This window comes from Trichoderma asperellum, chromosome 1, assembly GCF_020647865.1.
Source record: "Trichoderma asperellum chromosome 1, complete sequence".
In the NCBI taxonomy this organism is placed as follows: domain Eukaryota; kingdom Fungi; phylum Ascomycota; class Sordariomycetes; order Hypocreales; family Hypocreaceae; genus Trichoderma; species Trichoderma asperellum.
In genome coordinates, this window is record NC_089415.1 from 5140990 (window position 1) to 5163599 (window position 22610).

General features: G+C 49.0%; 7 protein-coding genes across 7 annotated transcripts; 5 read left to right on the forward strand and 2 right to left on the reverse strand.

Moving 5' to 3' along the window:
• Positions 1-60: 60 nt before the first annotated feature.
• TrAFT101_001585 (uncharacterized protein) lies at positions 61-3449 on the forward strand (the record flags this gene model as incomplete). Its single annotated transcript, XM_024899631.2, has 7 exons — positions 61-63; positions 309-756; positions 832-1946; positions 2051-2914; positions 2980-3022; positions 3108-3263; positions 3343-3449. The coding sequence occupies 7 exons, from the start codon at positions 61-63 to the stop codon at positions 3447-3449; spliced, it is 2736 nt and encodes a 911-aa protein (XP_024762700.2).
• A 541-nt stretch (positions 3450-3990) lies between these two features.
• On the forward strand, positions 3991-4306 carry TrAFT101_001586 (uncharacterized protein; the record flags this gene model as incomplete). Its single annotated transcript, XM_066126368.1, has 2 exons — positions 3991-4026; positions 4100-4306. The coding sequence occupies 2 exons, from the start codon at positions 3991-3993 to the stop codon at positions 4304-4306; spliced, it is 243 nt and encodes an 80-aa protein (XP_065982469.1).
• An 824-nt stretch (positions 4307-5130) lies between these two features.
• TrAFT101_001587 (uncharacterized protein) lies at positions 5131-6523 on the forward strand (the record flags this gene model as incomplete). Its single annotated transcript, XM_024907754.2, has 5 exons — positions 5131-5365; positions 5424-5657; positions 5713-5780; positions 5838-6007; positions 6079-6523. The coding sequence occupies 5 exons, from the start codon at positions 5131-5133 to the stop codon at positions 6521-6523; spliced, it is 1152 nt and encodes a 383-aa protein (XP_024762702.1).
• A 2213-nt stretch (positions 6524-8736) lies between these two features.
• TrAFT101_001588 (uncharacterized protein) lies at positions 8737-11834 on the forward strand. The gene is made up of 6 exons (XM_024899617.2): positions 8737-10122; positions 10192-10259; positions 10334-10395; positions 10450-10595; positions 10663-10868; positions 10945-11834. The coding sequence occupies exons 1-6, from the start codon at positions 9366-9368 to the stop codon at positions 11554-11556; spliced, it is 1851 nt and encodes a 616-aa protein (XP_024762703.2). The 5' UTR covers positions 8737-9365; the 3' UTR covers positions 11557-11834.
• Positions 11835-12115: 281 nt separating this feature from the next.
• On the reverse strand, positions 12116-14510 carry TrAFT101_011998 (uncharacterized protein). The gene is made up of 3 exons (XM_024909582.2): positions 14125-14510; positions 13078-14001; positions 12116-13020 (listed from the first exon to the last, which is right to left on the reverse strand). Exons 1-3 carry the CDS (start codon positions 14189-14191, stop codon positions 12437-12439), a joined length of 1575 nt encoding a protein of 524 aa, XP_024762704.1. The 5' UTR covers positions 14192-14510; the 3' UTR covers positions 12116-12436.
• Positions 14511-16013: 1503 nt separating this feature from the next.
• Positions 16014-17955, forward strand: TrAFT101_001589 (uncharacterized protein). The gene is made up of 2 exons (XM_066126369.1): positions 16014-16595; positions 16656-17955. The coding sequence occupies exon 2, from the start codon at positions 16945-16947 to the stop codon at positions 17359-17361; it is 417 nt and encodes a 138-aa protein (XP_065982470.1). The 5' UTR covers positions 16014-16595; positions 16656-16944; the 3' UTR covers positions 17362-17955.
• Positions 17956-19344: 1389 nt separating this feature from the next.
• On the reverse strand, positions 19345-22558 carry TrAFT101_001590 (uncharacterized protein). The gene is made up of 3 exons (XM_024899606.2): positions 22294-22558; positions 21243-22213; positions 19345-21172 (listed from the first exon to the last, which is right to left on the reverse strand). Exons 1-3 carry the CDS (start codon positions 22378-22380, stop codon positions 19729-19731), a joined length of 2502 nt encoding a protein of 833 aa, XP_024762707.1. The 5' UTR covers positions 22381-22558; the 3' UTR covers positions 19345-19728.
• Positions 22559-22610: the final 52 nt, after the last annotated feature.

Genomic DNA, 22610 nt, shown 5'->3' on the forward strand with positions numbered 1-22610 from the left:
ATTCTTTTCCTACCACCACGCTGTATCTGTCTGACACACCCTCAGTTATCTACAGGCATCATGGTAAGCGATGTTCTTCACCCCACGGCGGTAGCCTGCATGGACATATATTTGACTCTTTCCCGCCATCTACTGTTTGAGATTGTGTCTTTCATATAGCCTTCGTGCTTTTATGCTCTCTCATCACCTGTTGATATCTGCCCATACACCCTCTTCCCGTCCAACATCACCCTATCTTCCTTGGCATATCCTTTGCTTTCTTCTTCCGTTTCAATTACAAAGGCACAGTCAAGTTAATCATTACACAGGGGCCACGTAGAAAGCGAATCCTGTCCCTGGGGACATTTGAAGTGGCAGTCCCCCCGTCACCTGTGGTGCCTCCAGATCCAGCCGTTGATACGGCATTTGCGGGATTTCACTTCAACTTTGATCCCCAGGTGTTGGTTGGACAATTAACGATAGCTCCTGAAGGTTATTCCTCCGGAAACACTGGTTGTACGTCAGCTTATTCGCCTGATCACCCTGGCCCGGTGAAACGTCGACGATTATTAGGCTTCAACTCGATGTCTCCAGACGAATCTTCATCATCCAGCATAGGCTACCAGGAAAAGCTGCCTATAGCGGGTCATGATCCGGCGTCAATTACGCCAAGATGGGCACCTGCCGTTTCTGATGTACAATCTCTAAGCTCCCCTTTGGTCCGCGTGGCAGAATCTATCACCAATTGCTGTGCCTTCGGGTGGCAGCAGTCTGCCGGTATGCAAGCTGCCTTACCGCCACTTTGTAGCTCCTTTTTAGCACTAGGTGGAAGGCTAATGATTTGAGCTATAGGGTATGAGGCTCTCCCGCCTCCAGCGGCTGTGGTGTATGACCCGCCTCAGCAACCTGTTATGGAGGTATTACCGCCTACGCTTACCCAGACGACGAACTCCCTACAGCACAATATACCCGATAATGGCGAGTCGCCACAGCAGGCACCACTGCTCGATGATCAATTCGACTTGAGCTCTTTCATCGTGTCTAGTAGTAGCGAGCTATCACAGCAAGCATCGCTTACAACTGATTTACTCAGTTTGAACTCACTGCAGAACATTATATCAAGCAATAATGGTTTACCCCTGGAGGCAGCTACTGCGAATGATCAGATAAACTTGATCCCTTTGCAGCATGTCATGCCTGACAATGAGGAGACATCAGGGCAAGAGTTACTTCAAAATGATCAAAGAGATCTGAACTCTTTACAGAACATTACACCTCCGGCCAGGCAGCTATTGCAACAAGAAACAATATCTAATAGCCTGCTGAGCTTGAATTGTTTACAGTCCATTGGGCCCGATAATGGACAGTCTTTACAGCAACCAGTACTTTCAAATGATCTGCTCAATTTTGACTCTGTGCCTCTTGAAATATACCCTGCCTTTGGCGACGCCTCACTGCAGAATTTGCCCCATCCTGGGTACACCGATCAACTTGAAGACACAAGTCATGAGCAGCATAGCCAGCTTAACTCCCATCACAATGGGCCCAGTCAGCTTGCGTCTTCGGATCCGTATAAATTCTCAATGAACCAGGCAATAATTGCTGTGCCGCCTATGGATGAGATTCAAATTGGTGGGTCTCAAGTGATTGAGGCCAGCTCGCCATTGCGGCATGGTCCGGCCCCGACTTTGCGACCTGCCCACCCTCTGTTGGTGGACATTGAAACGACATCTCCCCATGTGTATAATTATAATGCCCCTTCAGCACAGAACTTAACTCGACCAGTGACACAGCTAGCAATGTTAGAAGAAAGAGCCAATGCTGCGGCCCAGAAACAGTACTCCACTGCTGATAACCAGCAGCGAAATGGTAAGAGGGGTCCCTTTAGAGACCAAGCTCTCCGGGAACAGACCGCCCAAACAAGGAGGATGGGTTCCTGCTTAAGGTGCAGGATGCAACGGATTCGAGTAAGTAACAATCCCCCACAAAGCAAAAGGTCGTATCATTATCGCTCCGTACGACAGTGTGCAATATACTCGAGATAGACTGACGCAGTGTTACTCTTTTACAGTGCGAGTTTGATGTCCCAGGTGGATGTTGTCTGCCTTGCAAAAAGGTGGAGAATACAAAGGCAGCGCGCTTGCCATGCCTCCGATACAAGATCACTGATATGACACTTTATAAAACAGGCCAAGTTCCAGGATATGAGTGGACCCAAAGATGGACCAAAGGCACTTCTGACCCTATCCAGCTATGGGCATCGTCCGAGATCAGAACTGTTTACGTTTCCGTGTGTTATTCAACAGAGCGGCTCCCACTCAAGGTTCGCAGGTTTGTCCCGCAAGAAGGCGACAAGCTGGAGCGGACATGGGCTTATAGAGGTGCCAAGAAGTCGGCTATTATCCCGCCATATGCACTTGTGGATGTAGAGGCCGGCACATCGGCGTACACTGCCTATATCCGGGCTTCCATGGAGGGCATATTTCGAAACATGCTTGGCAGTACCAACGGTCTGCTGTACAAGACCTATCTCTTGGCCTACCGCATGTGGCAAAAGGAGGAGAGAACGTCAGAGGTATTTGGGCTACTCAATTGGACGCTCCGGCTATGGGTAGCCATTCGCCTGTCAACCACGTCGGCGTTTATTGTCGGACAAGAAACTCTGGACATGCCAGCAAATATCCTTGACGAGTCAAGCCCCGATCACGGGAAAATACCATTGCCCCCAGTAATGGGTGCACAGATGGACATGATTCTCATACATCACATCCAAAACAAACTTAGGCACGAGCTTTTGGATAATCTCCAAAAAGTAATGCTCAGGAATAAACCAACTAGCTGGCTAGTGACTTATCTGGTGTCGTTTATTCTGCTTCATAATATTGCACTTATTACAAAGCATGATGCTAGCTATGCCGACAAGCATGGCATGAATGTGAGTTTCTCTTACACAAAAACCAGATCTATGAGCTCCAGATATTAACAGATTCTCTCCCGCAGCGTCGGTTTGCGCGTGAAGAAAAAGTACGAGAGTATCATATGGGTAAGCCCTTTTCTCCGTTCCCCACTCTCGATGTTGCACAGACACAGTGGCTAACGGTTCTTACCCGACGGTGATGGCGATGCAGGAGCAAACGTTATCCTCGCACATTTTCACTATTGCAACAAGGGGAGAGTACCCTTCTCTGAGGAGTGTGAAGACAAGGATTTGCGAGCATTGGCGCAACTAGACGAGGAAAAAATCCAGTTTGTCCGTGCGACCAGAGCACTTGTCCAGCGACACAGTAAGTCTCCTATACACGGTCAAGAAGATACCCATGCATCATAAACCCGGGTTTCCGGGCCTGCTCTAACATTTCATAGAACAAGAGTGGCAGAAAATTCGCTCCAATGAAGAATATGAGGACGATTATTTTTTCGTTAGCCAACTCTTTGACGAGAAATGGCAGCCAAGTACTACTAATGTGTAACTCTGTTTTGAGATTTATTTTGAGATTTATTTTTATTTTTTTATTTTTTAGCATCTTAATACCCTGGAAGAAAGAGGGGTTGGGGAAACTGGGCTATCTAGCTTGTCTTCAAAGTAGCAGTGGCACTTGTTGAAGCGGTGAGATGATGGTGATACTAGAAAGCCTGGCTGCAGCACATAATGCAGGTCCCCGAAGGCGGTGATTGGGTTCAATAAAGCGCATGTATTAATTACTCTGGGGAGTCTCATCCAGTTATTCACGTCCTTGGTGGTATTCCCCCTGTAGACCAGGGGTTATCACAAGATGGATCGGTGATATGGTGGATCTGATGCACAGATGGTTTGCAGGTTGCATTGATCATGAATGATGACTACGAGCAATAATATTGAATATATCTTACAACTGCTTCTCAGGCAGCTGCAGCAATGATCAATTGGTACAAGTACACATACTAGCCTAACATGCTCGTATTTACTGCGTTTTCTCCCGCCACCCTTTGTCAATGAATCAGTACAAGATTGGTCTGCGGTGGTGAGACGGAATGCCACTGCCCGAGCAAAAGCAACTACGAAAGTCGGTGAGCAACTGCTTGATTCATATCACCTCTATCTAATGACTTCAGCTCGTCTAGACTAACAGTAGAATTCCAGGTAGGGGCTGCCGTGGCCATCCCATCAACGGTGCACCGCATCTCGGCACTTGCTCAGTGCACAAACAAACTCGCAAGCGCGGAAAATGACTCTTCTTTCGGCGACATTTTGCCACAGCAGAAACGCTGCTTCCCGTCTATTCCAATGCCAATGGCCGGTATGAGCAAGAATGTGGATGAGGTCACTTTGTCGGGAAGTCTGCGGTGACGGGCACGGCAGAGCACAGATTTGCCTGTTGACCGCCAACTGGCGAGCAACGGGAGAAGGAACTGAGCACCTTTTCCATATCTTTGCTTTTGGAGCCTATGGATGAAGCTAAGAGCAAGCTAATAGGTGAAACATTTGCATGGACTATTTTTTTTTTTTTTTTTTTTCTTTTCTTAAAAAAAAAAAAGGAAAAGAATGAATGAGCGAGATGAAATACAGGGGAGACAAAAAAGAAGCAAAACCAGTAGGAGGCTATGCTAGCTGTTAGCAGATGCTACTACTTCATACTATTCAAGCCCCATGAAACTTGTTCCTGATCTAGACCATCTCGGGCGAAGCATGACTGGGGCCTTATGCCCGTTCCCGTCCTCGCCTGTTTAATGCTGGTCTAAACTAAATAGATGACGTTCAGCAGGGAGTGTGTCCCACCAAAGCAGGTATCCGGAAAGCCATCCGGAAAGACGAATTGCTTTTTCTCAAGCTGCATGATGCGGTGTGAGAAGGTGTTTGGGAAGGCATCTACCAGCAAGTTTGCTATTTCCTTCCACTTGGACTTGAGACACGAATGGCGGTCTATGTCAAGGGCTGCTCTTTCCACTCGAGCTTAAAAGGACAGGCAATTCCCTCGAGTCTTGTCCTTTTATTCTCAACCATCTTCTACATCTTGATTCTTTTCTACCTCTGCATCACCTTCGCTCAGCAAGTCAGATCTGTGACACTTGTGCACTCTCGCTCTCTCGCTCTTTTGATTTCCAGCATCTTGCCATTCCAGTTCAGATCAAGCCCATCTCCAACAGCCAGAAAACCACTCGTCGTCCTCCACAATGGCGTATTCCATGGCCGGCCCTGTCACCGACTCGAAGCTCCTCGCTTCTCACCAGGACTTCAAGCTGCCTGATCCTCCCGCCGAGATGTCCAGCCTGCCCAATGGCTTCCCCTCTGTCCTGGACTCGCCTTTGGCATGGACTGGCCAGCAATTGGCTTGCCAGTCTGACTACATCCACCATTTGAGCCAGGACGAGATCCAGGAGATTGAGGCTGCTCTCCAGCACTTCAAGGGTGAGCCATGTGCCAGTGACAAATATACCCTCCCACCAGCTCTACTAACAACGTGTAGCTCTTGAATTGGACGGTGATCTCGTCACTCCTGACACCTTCCCGCTCCCCACTGTTGGCCCCAACGTGCTGAGCCGTATGCGTGATGATCTTCACCAAGGCAAAGGATTTGCCGTTCTCCGGGGACTCGATTCCAAGAAGTACTCTGTCGAAGACTTGACGACCATCTATCTCGGCGTCCAGGCCTACATCGCGAACCGCTGTGGCCGCCAGGACAAGAAGGGTAACATGCTGGGTAAGAGGGTGCTGACTGCCCCCCCGCATTATTTTAGAGGCTGACAGGTTTCCAGTTCACATCATTGCCGATAACTCATCTAAGGAGAAGGCCGAGCACCATCGCCACTCAACCTCCCCAATTGTAAGTCATCTGGAATGTATTTCTACCATCATGTGACCCACTGACTCAAATGTGTAGACCTTCCACAATGAGGAGGCTGGAGACATCGTGAGCTGGCTCACCAGGAATGCTGCCAAATCTGGAGGCAAATGCATCATTGCCTCGACCTACACCGTCTACAACGTGCTCTCCGCCACTCGCCCCGATCTGATCCGAACTCTGGCTCGATCTGACTGGCCATTTGCATTGTAGGTGTCTTGAGCCCCCAAGATATGACTTCACGGGGCAGAAGCTAACGTAGTGATGCTTAATTCCACAGCCCCAAGTTTCAATGCCGACCTGTTTTCTTCTACGAAGATGGCCGGCTGATCACCAACTTCGGTCGAGCTGCTCTCATGGGAAGCGCAAGCCACGCCAGACCTGCTCATCTGCCAGTTCTCACCGCCAACCAAGTTGAGGCTCTGGATGCGATCCAGGACATTGCAGAGGCAACCAAGTTCGAGTTCAGCACCAAGGCAGGTGACATTCACTTCATCAACAACCTGGCTGTCCTCCACCGACGTGCGGGCTTTGTCAACGGCGCAGAAGCCGATCAGCGCAGACACCTTGTGCGCATGAGACTCCGGGATGACGATATGGGATGGAAAATCCCTGTTGACCTTCAGCTCGAGTGGAACAAGGCTTTTGGCCCCGCAGGAACTCAGGTGTGGCACCTTGAGCCTATGCCTACTGGATACTTCCCTCTGCGATCCCAGCCGAACTAGGCTGGTAAGTCAGCGTCGCCCGATTGGAACATGCTCTCAGATCCCACAACCAGAAGATCCCTCGGGATATGGGATGGTTGGAAAGGGTGATGCCAGTCGAGAGTGCTACTGATCGGGAAGAACACCTCCCTACATTAGCGAATGATGTTTTTGAAGTTTTGATCCCGATGCCGTCCTACGACAGGCAAGGGAAAAAAAGGGTGAAGGGGTTAAAAACATAGACAGGGGGATCTGCAAGGATCTTTAGACAAAAGCTCAGTGCGTTGCTTTGTTTGCTCGTTTCTTTTGCTGGTAGTATTATAGACAGGATGCGTTGGGACCACTTCCCTCAGAATGGATTTGCCGCTCACGGCTTTCGCGATAAGTATAGAAATAGATAAGATAGATTGACCAAGAATGCATATTTTGACATTAATGACTTCGCATAGAGGGTGGTGGTAGCTGTCCACGTCGATATGGGTTTTGCACTAACACACAAGCCTTGGTCAGCGATACCAAGATGAAACAGAAGGCGGCATTTCATACTCGACACTTAATCTTGTATCGTAGAGTTCAGCTATTTCGTACTAGTTTGCCAGTGCATTGATCGTTTTAGTGCCCAATCTGGAGAAGATCGCAAGTAGCCATGGATATGGATGTAGTCGAGAGTGGATCCCACCTGATCTAGTGATAATCCAAGCCATTGGATACATAGACCCTGTCAGACACGATGTATGGATCACGAGACTAGTGACGGGGGTTTTTGATTCAGCCGGGGTGTAGAGGAGTACAAATGGCTTTGTTATTGGCGGACTTTACAACGTGTCTTGAGCGGTTGATACGTGTAGAATCATGAGTGTTTGGTTGCACGGCGGTATGGAGATTAAACGCGACAGCGGCTTCAACGGTACCAAGTAAGGGAGACAAAAGGAAAGAAACTGCAGACACTTTGAGCATGGCATTGCTAATAGTATAACTACTAGCCGGCAAAAGTCGTATCCATGTCTTGAAGCGTTGACATGGGTTGGTTGGTGGACGGGGCTTAGCTGAGACCAGCAGGGTGGGTATTTTACAGGGTGTAAATGGAGGGACAAAAGAAAAGAAAGAAAAGGAAAAAAAAAAAAAAAGGAAGGAAGGAAGGAAAAAAGAGTAAAGAGGAAATAAGAAAGGGTATGACAAGTAATTTGCTTAGGACATGGATTTTTTTGGATATAGATTATACGTACAGTATGCCTTGGGAAGAGAGAACTGCGTCATGACATGGGGTCCAAGCTATGGAGGTAGGCAACAATGCAGCGCTCAGCGCCTGATTTCTCTTTTCTCTTTCGTGCTGCTACTTTTCTCCTTTCTCCTTTCTCCTTGGTACGCATTTATTAATTTTTCTCTTTTTTTTTTCCTGGGTCTTCTTTTCTTTTCTTCCCTTGCAAAGGCTTGTTACGTGCTACTGCTAGTGTTTTTAAATAGCGGTACTGCTACTACTAGCATCTATCAGGTTGCGAGTTTTTTGTGACAGGTCACAGACTCAACTGCCTCTTTTGCCACACAAAGATCGCCTTAAGCACGATTTTGACAGGCTCTGAATGTGAGGATCGGCGAACGGGACGAGACATGCATAACTCAGCGAGATGGAGAAGGAGGGAGACCAGATGAACGGCTGGTGATCGGATGACGGCTAGATAGACTTGGGAGATCGGATGCGGTATGGAGCGCGGCTAGTAGGTGGTACTAATCGAAGTAGCAGCACTATTTATTGATTTATTTAGTATGAGACGAGATGCCGACGAGTATGAGCAAGGCCGCAGGGGGGAAGCAAATTAAAGGCTGGGAATAATGCAGAGCAGCTGTCATGAATGAGTGACGATTGGCCATCATGGCCCATTCTGAGCGCATATCAAAAGCGAAAAAGAAAATACTGGTTTCGATGACGGACCAACCCATCCGCAGAGAGCCTGGTTCGGTTGATGCATTCATCCACAGCCAACAGCAGCACCAGGCAGACAGTGCGGCCCTGCAACCCGAAACGGCGGATGGCTTCCCCGTGACTTTAGCGGCTCAGGCCACTATCACCCGGCCTCGATAGCCTTGCCGGCCATCAGCTACAGGCGCTAGCAGGCCCGGGGGGCCGCTGGAAATACAGTGCTAAGCGTTGGCGGCAGCGACAAAGCACACCGTTTGCTCTCTCCTTGCGCGAGTGGGGCGCGCATGTCTTCAGCTGGGCAGCTTCGTCCTTGCATTGAAGCTTCATCTCGCGCAATCTAATCTCTTTTTTACTCATTCATTCGACGCCGTTTGTTTTTTCTTCTTCTTTCTTTTTCTGCCCCCCTGCCCTCCCCTCCCTCGCATACACAGGACCGGGCTTGGCCCATGAATCGGAGCCGGTAGCCAAGGGTGTTTGTTGTCTTTGCTCGCTAATGCAAAAGGGGGGCGCCAATCCAAGGTGGCCATCGTTCGCATCGAATCGAATCGCATCGCCCATCGTTACCGCACCGTCGGACTGGGACGCATACGCGAAAATACTACTGCGTAATTGCTACGACCAGGCATTGAGGCAAGGGAGGATCGGCCCCGTGACAAGGACTCTGCCATAGCAGAAAGAAGAAAAGAGAGTTTCGTGGGCGCGCTGAGCATCAGCTTATCAGCCGCACCTCAGGAGCTGTAGCCCGGGCTTACCGCGTCTGGCGATCCCTTCATCTTGTTTTCTTTTTGCATTGGCTTTGGCTGTCTTGCCGGAGCCTCTTTGGGTGATTGGATTACGAGGCCCTGTCTCGTGCGTGACTCAGGCTTCACTCTTGTTTGCCCATCGAGACCAGGGTAGGCATCGCCGAATCGATCGATCGAGCAAGCAAGCAAACAATCAATCGCCATGGCGAAGCCGACAGCCTCGCAGGTCAAGCCGCCAGCCGGCAAGCCCAGGGCGGGCAGCTCGTCGGGCTACCAGCCCATCCACCAGGACGACTCGCAAGATGCCATCGAAGAAGAAGCCGGCGCACCCACAACGTACCTCCCGCCGCGCCGGTCGCGTGCCGATCGTCGCTACCGCACCACCATTATCGCCCTCGTCGTGGCTCTGGTCGTGCTCCTAGCCTCCAATCTCTACATGTCGCTGCCATACCTCTTCTCCGGCCGCGGCTCCGATCCGTGCTCGTGTCGCCCCAGCAAGGTGCCCCAGTATTTCCAGACGTCACCGAATCTGTGGCCCGGACCAACGGCCACCGGCAACGCCGCATTCCTGGCCCAGACAAGGACCTTTGATCCTACGGCGACTTTCGTGCCCAATGAGCCGCTGCAGACGGCCATTCCCGTCAAGGGCATGAAGCCCGGCAACGACACCATCTTCAAGATGATGGGCTATTTGTCTCCGTACTTTCCTTCTCCGGGCTTTGGCGTGGACGAGTACCCGCTGCCTGCAGGAGCTGAGATCGTTCAGGTCCAGATGCTGTCCCGCCACGGAGCCCGCTACCCTACTTCTGGCGTCGGCGTTGTTGATTTCGCCAAGCGCATTGCCAATGCCTCCAACAAGTTCAATCCGAAAGGGCCATTGAACTTCCTCAAGGGATGGGAGTATCATCTCGGGTCTGAGATTCTGGTACCAAAGGGGCGTGAAGAGCTGTACAATTCAGGTAGGCACTGAGGCTTCGTTCTGGTATGATTCGATATCCTACGTGGAAACTGACCATCCATCTGTATAGGAGTCCTTCATAACTACATGTACGGCAGTCTGTATAATCCCAAAAGCAAGATTATTGTCCGCACAACGGTAAGTTTCTTTCTCATTTGGAATCTACCAAGTAGCAAACTGTCCCCATCAAATACTAAATGAGCATATTGTAGACCCAGGATCGTATGCTCAAGTCGGCGGAAAACTGGATGGCCGGGTTTTTTGGACTAGACTGGTGAGAACGTTACTCCGAACATCTCTCACGGTGATTATGACTTACAATGAACAGGAAAAACAACGCGACGATTGAGGTCATCATCGAAGCTAGCGGCTTCAATAACTCCCTGGCGGGCGCTCTCAGCTGCTCTAATGCTTTGTCCAAGACATCTGCCAATGAGGCTAGGCAAAGGTGGATTGATACCTATCTCCAGGATGGTATGCCTTCATTATCTATGTTTCTTATCCATAAACCAAAGAAAATGCGGCCGCTGACGCTAAATAGCTCTTAAACGCTTCCAGGGGATGACAGAGGGATTCAATTGGACTATTAATGACGTATATAATGCCCAGACTATGTGTCCTTATGAGACGGTTGCATACGGCTTTAGCATGTTTTGCGACTTGTTCACCTACGAAGAGTGGCAGGGTTTTGGCTATTCAATCGACGTGTGGTTTTCGGCTGGCAACGCCTTCCACAGTCCTGTCGGGGTACGTATTTGAACCAGCGAATCTTAAGTACGTCAATGACAATATCAGTACACTAACACGTAATTCTATTCTACAGAGAGCAACTGGTATTGGCTACCAGCAAGAAGTCCTTGCTCGTCTGCAGAACCACACCCTTGGCTATTCAGGCTCACAAATCAACGTCACTTTAGACAATAACACTGAGACTTTCCCATTGAACCAGAGTCTCTACTTTGACTTCTCCCATGACACTAACATTGTTTCTATCCTCACTGCATTTGGTCTCCGTCAATTCGCAGAGGAGCTTCCAGCCGATCGTTATCCCGGACCCCACAACTTTACCGTCGCTCATATCACCCCCTTTGGCGCCCGTCTCGACATCGAGATCATCAAGACGCCCAAACCTGTCTCGCCAAATCGCGATGGCTATCTGCGTGGCGAAGAGCAGAAGTACGTCCACTTCGTGCTCAACCAGCGAACCATCCCGCTGGGCCTGAGTTTCCCTGAGTGCGATGCCAGCCGCAAGGACGGCTGGTGCGAATTTGACACCTTTATCAAAATCCAGGAGGGCATGACGGCAAAGGCCAATTTCGACCATGCCTGCTTCGGGATTATCTTAAAGAGCCGTATGGCAAAATTACTGACGGCGCCCCCATCTTCTAAAAGGAGATGCCCTTGTTTTTGTAAGGACTTGAAAAGAATTTTGTGAAATGCGGTACATGTATTTGTAATACCTCAATCGATGGATTATCTGCGAAAAGGGCGAAACATACGGCGCTTGGGGGATCTATTGTTGACGAATTTAGCTCTGCTTGGATTTTTTTTGGGCAATAATGGAATGAATCTTTATGTGTGAGACAGAATTAGCATCCGACTTCGGACGAGCAATATGGCGTGTCATTCCATCTATATCTACATAGTATATCTACCTGGTATTCATTTACTTGTACAATGATGCAAACATATTCGATATCAGAACATGACGTGGCTTATCATCCATCCACACACACATATATATATATATATATTCACTCATACAATAGTGTGAAAAGCTGCCAATTATCAGCTATGTAGATTGTAGAATGGTACCATTACGCTGTCAAAAGACTAGATTGAAATATCCATGAAGAATGGAAATATTCAGACGTTGCAATCCACATTTTTAAGGCTCAAATTACTTACCAACACATCTACCCCAATGTTAGACTCTACAATTCCATCAATTCAAGCAGGAGCAGCCCATCGCATTTACAAATGAACAAGTTTGGTATAATATAATATGAAATTTATTCATTCATAGACATCCGCACGAGTGGTATCTCCAAAATGCTCGCGCTCTATATAAACCAGGCCAGCCCGTCTATCCCACGGGGCAAATGCTCCAAAACACCCGCTGATTCATGATACCCAAAACAAGTAAATATAATAGCAGAAAATACAATGTCGCAATGCGAATTAAAAATTGCGGACGTGAATAATGTCACAAGAAACAAGGAATGGCTTTTGTATAACCGCCCGTTGTGTAAAAAAAAAAAAAAAAAAGAAGAAGAGGAAAAAGAGGAAGAAAAAAAGAGTATAGAAAAGCAACCTTAGTCACGTTTCTCGTTACTCTGGCTGCCCTCGGTGCCCTCGGTGCTCTCTGGACGGTCTCTTCCACCGTCAGACAAAGACACGGCCTTTGTCTCTTCCATCTGAGTCTCGGCCAGGCTGGCAGAGCGAGCCATATTCGCGTGCTCTTGAATGCCGTGCGTAGGCTCAATCAAGACTGTGCTTTCGTGGGCGGGCTCTTCGCGGTGGGGACTCCAGGCCAAAAAGTCACGTCGAACTTCGACATAGTCGTATGAGAATTCACCGTGCTGGTCATCGTCCATACCAAGCAGTTCGGCTTCCTCAGAGGCGCGCAGCTTGAGACCAGGAATGAGATCGATGATTTTAGCAATGACGGCGGACATGACAAAGGCATAGGCGGAACCGGTAACGATAACAGCGATCTGCCATCCAATAAGCTTATAGTTGTGGTCGAGAAAACCACCGATGGCGCCGCTATTGACTCCGTCGAGACCAATGATGCTACCGCTAGCGAAAAAGGCGTTGAAGATGAGGCCAACCATGCCACCGATACCGTGCTCAGCGAAAACGTCGAGAGAGTCGTCGATGCGAATGAGGAACTTGACTGTGAACATGTATTAGCATTTCTAGTGTCTTAGTGGCCGCGAAGAAAATAGCTCACTCTTGGTGCTAAAGTTACAGCAGATACCAGCAACAACACCCAGGATGATGCTAGCCCAGGGAGTAATGAAGCCAGATGCAGGAGTGGCAGCAACAAGACCAGAGATGGTTCCGGAACACCAGCCGACCATAGACCACTTCTTGGCGAGACGGAAATCAAGAAGACACCAAGTCATGGCTGCAAACATGGCCGTGAGACATGAGTTCCAGCAGGCCATGACAGCTCGAAGGTTGGCGCCGAAGGCAGATCCACCGTTGAAGCCCAGCCATCCGAACCATAGAAGAACTGTGCCGAGAGTGATGAGAGAGATGTTGTGGGGTCGGAAGTTCATCATCATCTTTTCGTTTCGGCGGCCAAGGACCCAGGAATAAGCGAGAGCCGAGACACCGGAACCGATCTCGACAGGGACACCGCCCGCATAATCGAGGACTCCATTCTTGAAAGCCCAACCATTAGGGTTCCATACCCAGTAAGCCATGGGGCAGTAGACTAAGGTGGCCCAAAAGAAGCAGAAAACCATGCTCGGGACGACCCGGCCACGTTCAGCGACGGCTCCAACTGTCAGGCAGGCGGTGACGGCGCAGAACATCATCTGGTAGAAAGAATAGAGGAGGGCGGGGACGAGAGGGGATCCAATAGAAGGCGTAGCCAGGACTCTCTGGAGCCCAAAGTGGTTGAGGTTGCCGATGTAGCCATTGTTAGAGGTCGCGCTGAAGGCCAGAGAGTAACCCCAAAAGTACCATTGAAAGACGATAACACTAAAGGACATCATGGTGACCCAGAGCATGGAGAGGGCGGATTTTCGGCGGGCGAGACCCGAATAGAGAAAAGAGACACCAGGCACCATGATAAGCACCATACAGGCGGCCACCAGGATGAAGGCCTGGTCTCCGGATTGATACCATTGGTTCAGATTTTCGGTCCCTGAAGCAAGGGTTTGTCAGTTATTTCTGGTCATTCACAGCCTCGATATGACTTGCATATTGGGGTAAGGAGCATGTGCTACATGGGAACGGGATCGAGGTAAGGGCTACGGTCGTTACATACTGGGATCACCTCCATTGGATCCTGTGCCGTTATACACGGTCGGGGCCCCGAGATGGGCGTAGGACATGATGGGCTAAGCGAAATCCGGGGGTTTGAGAATCGATGTTGGAGAAGACAGCCACGGGGACCAGGCTGATGGAAGCTGAGACGCGGAGATGAGATGATTCGAAGAGAGCTTGAGGAAAGGTCGGATGCCGGCACAACCAAGGCGTCCAGTGAGCCCAACACGTCGGCAAGTGTTATGATAAGGTTGCAGAAGTGAGATGCCTTTGAGGGTAACGTCTGGCTCGACTGGAGATAAGGCGTGCAGGAGAGAGGAAGAAAGATGAGAAGGAGGAAAGGATAGCCGAGCAGACAGAGATAGGAGGAGAGACGGAGGAGAGGCCTAGAGATAACAAACAGGCTAAGTTGTGTTGTATATACTCGCATCACCGTCAATCTCGCAGGGAGCAGCGGATTCTGTCCCCGATTTCGACAGCACGGCGACCAGCCGCGACCAAAACCGCTGGGCCCATGTCAAGGACCGCCACGCCTCTTCCATTTTTGCCCTCAGCAGCACAGCCCTGGCGCCCATACTGGAGTCAATTACCCCAGACAGGGCCCGTTGAGGCCAGAGATAAGACACCAGGGGTGCGTCGTCCGAGCCTCTGCTGGAGGAGAGGCCCGAGCAGATGATTGGGGGTGGGCTCATTGGAGGGGGCGTGGCTTGTGGACGAGTATACCATCTCACGGCTGTTATCATGGGGCGAAGGTTGTGGATTGCTGGGGCTAAGGGCTTAGTTCGAAGCGCGGCGCAAATCTGCATTGCTCTGAGAGGCATGAAGGAGAAAGGCAAAAGATAAGAGAGACGAGAGAGAGAGAAAATGATGTTGACGATGATGGGCTCGTCTACGTAGCGGTCAATTTCTATTTTGTTTCTTCTTCTCTTTCTATTTTTACCACGGTCTGTTCCTTCCTTCTCTTTATCTGAGCCAACCAGAGCATCACCTTCTTCAGGGAAAGAGCAATGGCAGCGAAACCCTGGGAACAGAAAAAAATGAATCAGGCAAGAGCAGCGCCAGAAATAGATACAAGGTACCTCGAGATAAGGTCCAGCCAGAGTGGGCGCGCATTAGTGCTGTAATCGAGATACGTACGACAAAAAGGAAGATACGGTCATTGAAATCGCCCAGTACGTACCTTTTTCGCATGTGCAAGTGGGTTCGAGATAGCGCTAGTCCGCATCCGGAGTAGTCCAGCGACAACAATAGAACTTGCAAGTGCACCGCATCTTGCTGTGCGAGCCAAGTATCAGCTGAGTATCGGTGAGGCCGCACGCAGCGCGCAGGGGCGGATCGATTTTTTTTCTTTCCAGACGACTTTTTCTTCTCGCTTTTCCGCTGGGATGGGACGGGGCCTGATAAGCCAGCCAATTTCCAACCCTGATCTTTTTCGTACGACTTTTTTCCCTCGCCTCTCCATGATCCTTCCATTTCCCACGCACGCTTGATAAGGACTGATAAATTGACCGAATATACCCGGCCTTATTACCCAGAGGGAGAAGCCATATTACGAATCGCTCTTTTTTCATGTGCGTGTCTCTCTTCCCTCGCAAAAGGCCATTTTTCGGCCTGGCCAGCCCGAGACAAACCCAATTCGTGTTCTCTTCGAGAGACAATTGGGCCGGCAGTCCGAGAAAAGATCAGACATTTCTTCTTCTTCTTTTCTCCTTGCTGCAACAAGTAGGGGGTGCATTGCATTCCGTCAACCCATCATGTGAAGCTTACCAAGACGCTTCTCCCATATCCTTTTTCTGCTCGCGTGCATCAGCTTTGTTCAGCTGAGGCGGCAAACAAACAAAGAACGATAGCCCTATTTGTGAATGCCGTCACTTCATCATGTAAGGCCTGATAAGCCCACTCTACGGAGCGGGAGCGCCGCCGGCATGGTTGGGGCCTCGCAGTGGGGGAGCAGCGCCCTTTAGCCTTGCCCCTTTGATCAGGTAAGACAAGCCTCGCCAGATACGCTGGACAGATATCTGCGCTTCTTACGGCATTCTCGTCTGTCAGGAAGGGCGTCCGAGTCCCGGCCGATTCGGAGGGCCCGCCGTTGAAACTAGCACTACTAGCAGTTACTAGTATCTAGTGGCCAGTAGCAGTGGCGTCAAGAATAGCAATTGTCAAAGTGCGGGTGCGATGGGCCGTGGGATGTTTCGGTGCCTAGCTGGCCTATTCTCGGCGAGAAGCATCTGAAGTCGCGTTGAGTGCTTGTTCCACGGTCACAAAGCACAAAGTAGTAGCAGCAGCAGCAGCAGTAGTAGCAGTAGCACTACGAGCTTCGTCGAGAAGACGTCAGGGCGACTCCAGTAACCTGGGATCAACTTCGCAACGCCATTGTCTCAAATCTACAGACAGAAAGGGAAAAGAACACAAGACATCGCTTGCCGACCTTCCGGAGAGGCAGAACCCCATACTTTGAGTGCTGGCAGTAAAGTACAGTAATGCCTCACGTGCACATGCCGATTGTCTCCCGATTCTAACAACGCCTGCAAGATTCACGTACCCGGGAAAATCTCGTGGCACAGCACGGAGCACTAGGGAATGGACTTCCATCGCTTCCCCAGCTCCAATCCTTCATCCCCCGCCTCCCCGGTGGGATCCAAGCATGCTAGTATTTGTGCCAGTTAGAGATCCTCGGCTTTGCTGTGCATTGGCATGTTTTACTATGGAGCACTAACAAGGTTGCACATGAATATCTCGGGCATACACTATTATACCGTTCGTTATCAGAACCCCGCCAGCCAATCACGGCTTGGCTTGCTCATTACGTTCGAAAACCCGAATGAGGCGATTTGCGGAGCTGCCAACCTGCCGTGAGCGTATCGGGCCATCGTGCCGCTGTTCTGGATACGTACAAGCTCGAAGCTTGGTATTGCCTTTGTCTGCTTTATTGTCGGATCTCAGCTGCCATGGATGGCACTATGGCACTTCTTGGCGCTTCCCCGTGGAGAAGCATCTCTCATTACAGCTGCAATTATATAATGTTATATCAGTGGCCAACGCGTATCTTATGGCCATGTACACTACAGTCGGCCATTTCTACTCTTCAATTGTAATTGTAGCGGTTAATACATACACATGGTGCACTCGCAATTTCAGACCACGGCTATTGAAAATCATACACAGTCTTGAAATCAAGCGATATCGGCACTGGAAAATCAGACAAGATGCCCTGCAGTTTCAACGCATGCGGTCTTGATGCTACTTACAAGTGTTATTGTGGCCGTTGTCAAAGTGATTAATCTTAAACGCTCTTCCATCATAAGACCACACTTTTGAAGGCAGTTTGAATGTAACGATGCATCTTTACCAGTCTCGGTATATTCGACATTGACCCAGAACATGAGACCTTGTGACCAAGATTACGATTGAACATGGAATCTGGAGTGAAGAATCTGCTGCTGAACTGAGACACACACCCCAGTATTGAACCATATATCGAGTGAGACCATGATACCTAGGATGAGGTTGGTAAAGGGGCCTCTTAAATCACAGAATGAATTGGGAGGCAGGGAAAAAAAAAAAGACAGACATGCATAACGGCATCATCACCAACCCCTTCACACATAGAAGTTGAAAGGGTAGGCGCCGCTATGTTTCTATCGACAAATCTATAGCTTCGCGTGGCACTAAAAAGAAAGTAACCACATCTCACTTTTTCAACACTGGCTCCAAAAACTCCTCTCAATTTCATTTATGAGAAGATTCATTTAGTGTTTACAATTAACCGTAAATCTGCTTGATAATTTAGCTTAGATAAACAGGAAACAGTCCTTGGAAATAGAAAATCGGCGTTAAAATATAAACTAAAGAGAAAGTATGCAGTAATAATCCACAGCGGCTGAATACATTTCCCAGCCACAATCGTTTGAGCTGTGGCACTGTTTGGCGTCGACATACAAAACCTTCTTAGCCCAACACTGCAATTCATTTTCCATTTCTTCGCATTTATGCCATATCGGGTCTGCGTAAATGAGTCATCGCCCTGCGCGATTCCATGCCTCTACTCCTGTTCCTTCATTTCGTGGAATGGCAGGCCATTAGGCTGTGGCATTCGCATCAATTAGTATCATTAAGATGGATACCTTTACGCTATCGAGTCTCTTACCGCTCCTCTTCTTGGCAACGCGTCGTAATATTGAGTGACAACTATCAAACCTGCTAATTTTCTATTCACGGGGTAAAAAAGTACGCTCGCCGTTGCCCGCATAGCATCCAGTACGGCCTTTCCAGCTCCATAGCTATTCAATATCAACATTCCAATCTCACCAAAATAACCCCTTCAATTTATCGCAGCTCATGTTCATACAACGGAGGGCATTTGCATACCGACATACCTACCAAATAACCTACTTATACCCATCTACTGCTGTTTCCTCGGCTGCTGCGTCCCTAGGTATGGCACCCTCAGAACGAACCGGGATTCAGAAATGGGAAGAGCTGGCGCGAGGTCAAAGAATATTGAAACGACTGCCAGGATGCGTGCTGTGTTGAAGAAATAAGACCAAAACAATATTACAAGATTCGCTGAATTATGTAGTTCTTCTTACCAAGCAATGCCAACCACATTATATAGACACAGGTGAAAAGTAAACTGGATAAGATATTAGGTCTCTAGAGTATTATTACAGATAATGTAAGAATTGATCACAAACAAAAAAGAATAAAAGGCACGTGAGAAGGTTTACTACTTTCAAATGCTCTGCTTTACTGCCAGAAGCCACATGAAGAGTGCATGCTAAGCTAATAGTCAAAGATGCTGGATTATCCTTCCGACCAAATGAGGTCTCCAGGTGCGACTATATCGGCTTCGAAGTCCCGATAAAGGCCAGAAATTGATACACATTACTACATTCCGGCTATTTCATTACTCGAAATTAAGTATACCTGTGCTCAATTAGATGAGACCGACTCCTATGATGCAAACAACGAAGAGTTCACAAGCAAGTCATCCTTTGCTATTATACAATCATGTAAGAGATTTTGTACACAAGATACGCCAAGGAAAACGCCTCGCTTGCAGTTTGATCTCGTGGTATAAGAAAAAACTTGAAAATACGCTACTTGCTGAAAAGTGTTTCATAATACTTTGCCAATCTTTACTTACCGGATAAAGCGTATCTGCCATAAACTTCAATAAATAAATAAAGCAACGATATTACTCATAAATCGCCTAATTAGTCCTCATTTCTGCCTGTCCATTCATGGATCAGATCAGTATATTACCACATTCGCATTCACATTCACATTTACAAACACAAATGGATCTCATGAAGTATAGAATATCCAGCAAAAAACTCTCCGAACCGCTACCCATACACGCGATATCGGCACCATCAAAAGGCACTGACCTATATACATTGTGATGCGCTAGCAGCTCAGTCTTGCGAGTAACAATAACTATAGCTCAAGTGGAACACCAGTGGAATGTACAAAAGAGGGAAGACCCAAAAAACGATGAGAAAACTGAAAACTGCAAAAAAAGCGCTGGCTATTCTAAAGTTTTTTTTTTTTTAAACCAACGCCGGGCATTCCATTCATAATTGGGAAAAGAAAAAACGAAGGGCTACCAAATGATGCAAAGTCGTCCCGTATGATCCTCTCTCATCAACTCATACGTCAAGATATCGTGATTTCGATAATGCAACATCAGTCTGAATCGCTTTGGCGTCGTCGCGCCATTCGTCATGCTGCTGCCATTTCTATTCTCGTTGCTCTGTACAGGCCCAACCGCCAGCCCGTGCAGCGGTCTCAACACCGGTCGAAACTCTTCTTCATCCGATTGCCGCGGCAAAACATATTCAACTCGAAGCCCGTGATGCCACGTCCCCGCTGTTTTCGACATAACCGGCGATCCAAGTTTGGTCGGCGTGACGAGCAGAACTCGCCCAATAGGCGACCCTGCCACTACCAGAGAAAGCTCCGGGATATGTACAATCATACTTAGGCGACTGGTTGCGCGGAAATATGGCCGGACACTTCGCTCGTGAAAACTGCCAAACTTGACTGCGTTCGGACACAAAACACCAATTTCTTGCCAACCTGTCTTACCCTCTCCTCGCAGGCTTCTCAGTTCCAGGTCTTTTTCATACGTTCGGATAAAGCGATATCGTTTTGTCACGTCCTTAGTCCGATGTGCCACTGGTGGCCCTGGGTTTTCATTGAACTCAATCGTCCTTCTCAAAAACGCAAGAAGCTGCGCTGATGATCTAGGAATGGTCTGGATCTTTCCGCTGTGTGGGAAAAAAGCCATATCGAGTCGAACTGGTGGTGTGTTGAATTGGCTGTAATTGTGTTGTCCCGAAAACGCAGAATCAAAATTCCTTCGCCTTCCATGCTTTGGTGTTGTCTTACCTTGGTCTTGCTGAATCGGCTCTGGAGTGTCCGGAGTTGAAATAGCATCTTGAAATTCCTGCACAGCGTAGGCAAGCTGTCCAAGTGCTTCATCTAGATCTTGTAGTGCTTGTTGGAAAGGTTCTCCTGGAGGTGCTAGAGGTGCTAGAGGTAGGCTGGAAAACGGCAGCAGACTGTCGTCCTCATCTGCATCGATTATCTGTGGAGCCACCGAAGCAATAATGACATCTTCAATGACGGCCACTCCTCCTCCTCCTTCTTCCTCCTCTTCATCGTCATCGTCCTCATCCTCATCCTCATCGAATTCATTCACATCGTTGATCTGGTTGTCCGATGCTTCAGGCTCGCTTTCGCTTTCGTCGCTCTCGTCATCCGTAAAACCAGCTGCATTCGCATCATCTACTATCGAATGTAAAGACTCGTCATGCAACATGACTGGAACATAATGATAGAACTGACCAGACCTAGCCCCCGCTGCGGGGGGACATGGGTTGTCCGGTATTGCCGCGAGACAATCTGTGATATTGGCCATCGGCTGTGGGCATCCAGATCCAGGCATAGAGATGCTAAGCGCCCTTTCCGGTAGTCCAAACATCTCTTCTACACTGTTAACAGGTAAAAAGCTGTCGTCATTGAGAGGTAGTACGCCCCATCCCCTAGAGCGAGAGGTCAGAAAATCAACAACGCACCGTCACATATTCATCGGCCCACCAGACGCTTACTTACCTCGATGAAGCCGGCCAAAATTCCTCGCTTTGGAGTGCATGGTGATCAGAGGGAGGGACTTCAGTAACGGGTTGGAACATTCTCCAGATATCCGCTATCCACAGAAGACCTCTGATATCCACGGCGCAGACTTTTTCGGCCTGGCCGTCTACGTCGTCCAAAAAGCAGACATTGGGAATATTAGATGCGTGTGCCTGAAGAGCTATCACTATTCTCCAATTTCGCGCTCGCCTAGGGATCCCCGACTCAGTGCTGTCGCAGCTCTGGCAGCATTCGCAAAATTCTTGAGTTTTTCGTGATTTGGTCTCACAGCTGGCCAGAGCAAAAGCAAAAACCGTCACCTCGGAGCGATTCGAGCTAACAGCTATGAGACGGGACTTGCGATGAATAGCCAATCCCCAAGCTGAAAGGCCAACATTCTCATGAAAGAGCAGCTTTGGTGGGCGACTAGTGTAAGCCGTCCTTGGGCTTCTCTGCTCTTTGGGCTCGTTGCGTTTGTTCTCAATCGAGTCTGCTATGTCTTTCACGTAGTACGCAACAACGTCTCCGTCGTCATAACAAGCCAATACAATCTCTTCTTCGCCGAGACAGCCGGTAATGATATGATTGATCGTGTGTGGTGTGACGACATCGACAGTTCCTCCAATGGCAATAGCCTCTTTACTCGGCCGGGGGTATATTTGAAAGTCTGGAGCTTGAGGTATAGTTTGCTTGGGAACGCATCGAGGAACATAGACGAAGATGTGGCCTTGGTATGCAACAAAGTAGAGGTTGTAACCCTGCGATAGAGCAGTCAGGTTGTTCCGGTAGCCTTGCATGCTGGGGACTAGCCGATATATCGAACTACGAGCATGACGTGTATCCTCGGTATCGGCATTCGGCCATGTAAAGGGCTCTTCGAGGCCCTCCGTGGGTATTCCCATAGTAGCCCGTTCTCGATCCCGGATCGCGCTCTTGGCTTCATTTCCAAACTATAGGAGTGGCCATCTAGATCAGTCTACCATGCCTACGCACATCGCTTGCATCGTGATCACAGCAAAAATTGACTAACCCTATCTGTCGCTGTTTGAATATAGCACTTCCCCACAGAGACGGCGGGAAAGCTAGGGGGTGACAGCTTGTTCGATGGACGATCCATGGCCGTCGAGCACAGAGGAGCCTCGCCGATGCGGGCTGGCTGCGCGGTTTTGGGACATATAGTGCGCGAAAGGGGCAAATGAATGTTTAAATAATGATAGAATAAAATGTTGGGGCGTCCGCGTCGAAATATTAAAAGCTGTGTTTAGTTGTCGGAAAAGGGAAACTTTGGGGGGGGCGTTGAAGGTTTCAAGAACTGGGGAATGATGCAGTGGCAGGGACCCCACGTAA

What these genes read in the sequence shown, in the direction of transcription:
- TrAFT101_001588 (XM_024899617.2), top strand. Translation starts at nt 9,366, where the DNA reads ATGGCGAAGCCGACAGCCTCGCAGGTCAAGCCGCCAGCCGGCAAGCCC. An exon ending in TGAAGAGCTGTACAATTCAG is followed by an intron (nt 10,123 to 10,191) that starts GTAGGCACTGAG and finishes CCATCTGTATAG; the next exon opens with GAGTCCTTCATAACTACATG. An exon ending in AGATTATTGTCCGCACAACG is followed by an intron (nt 10,260 to 10,333) that starts GTAAGTTTCTTT and finishes AGCATATTGTAG; the next exon opens with ACCCAGGATCGTATGCTCAA.
- TrAFT101_011998 (XM_024909582.2), bottom strand. Translation starts at nt 14,191, where the DNA reads ATGTCCTACGCCCATCTCGGGGCCCCGACCGTGTATAACGGCACAGGA. An exon ending in ATCCAATGGAGGTGATCCCA is followed by an intron (nt 14,002 to 14,124) that starts GTATGTAACGAC and finishes CCCTTGCTTCAG; the next exon opens with GGACCGAAAATCTGAACCAA. An exon ending in CTGTAACTTTAGCACCAAGA is followed by an intron (nt 13,021 to 13,077) that starts GTGAGCTATTTT and finishes ACATGTTCACAG; the next exon opens with TCAAGTTCCTCATTCGCATC.
- TrAFT101_001589 (XM_066126369.1), top strand. Translation starts at nt 16,945, where the DNA reads ATGAGGCGATTTGCGGAGCTGCCAACCTGCCGTGAGCGTATCGGGCCA.
- TrAFT101_001590 (XM_024899606.2), bottom strand. Translation starts at nt 22,380, where the DNA reads ATGGATCGTCCATCGAACAAGCTGTCACCCCCTAGCTTTCCCGCCGTC. An exon ending in TTCAAACAGCGACAGATAGG is followed by an intron (nt 22,214 to 22,293) that starts GTTAGTCAATTT and finishes CCACTCCTATAG; the next exon opens with TTTGGAAATGAAGCCAAGAG. An exon ending in TTTTGGCCGGCTTCATCGAG is followed by an intron (nt 21,173 to 21,242) that starts GTAAGTAAGCGT and finishes CTCTCGCTCTAG; the next exon opens with GGGATGGGGCGTACTACCTC.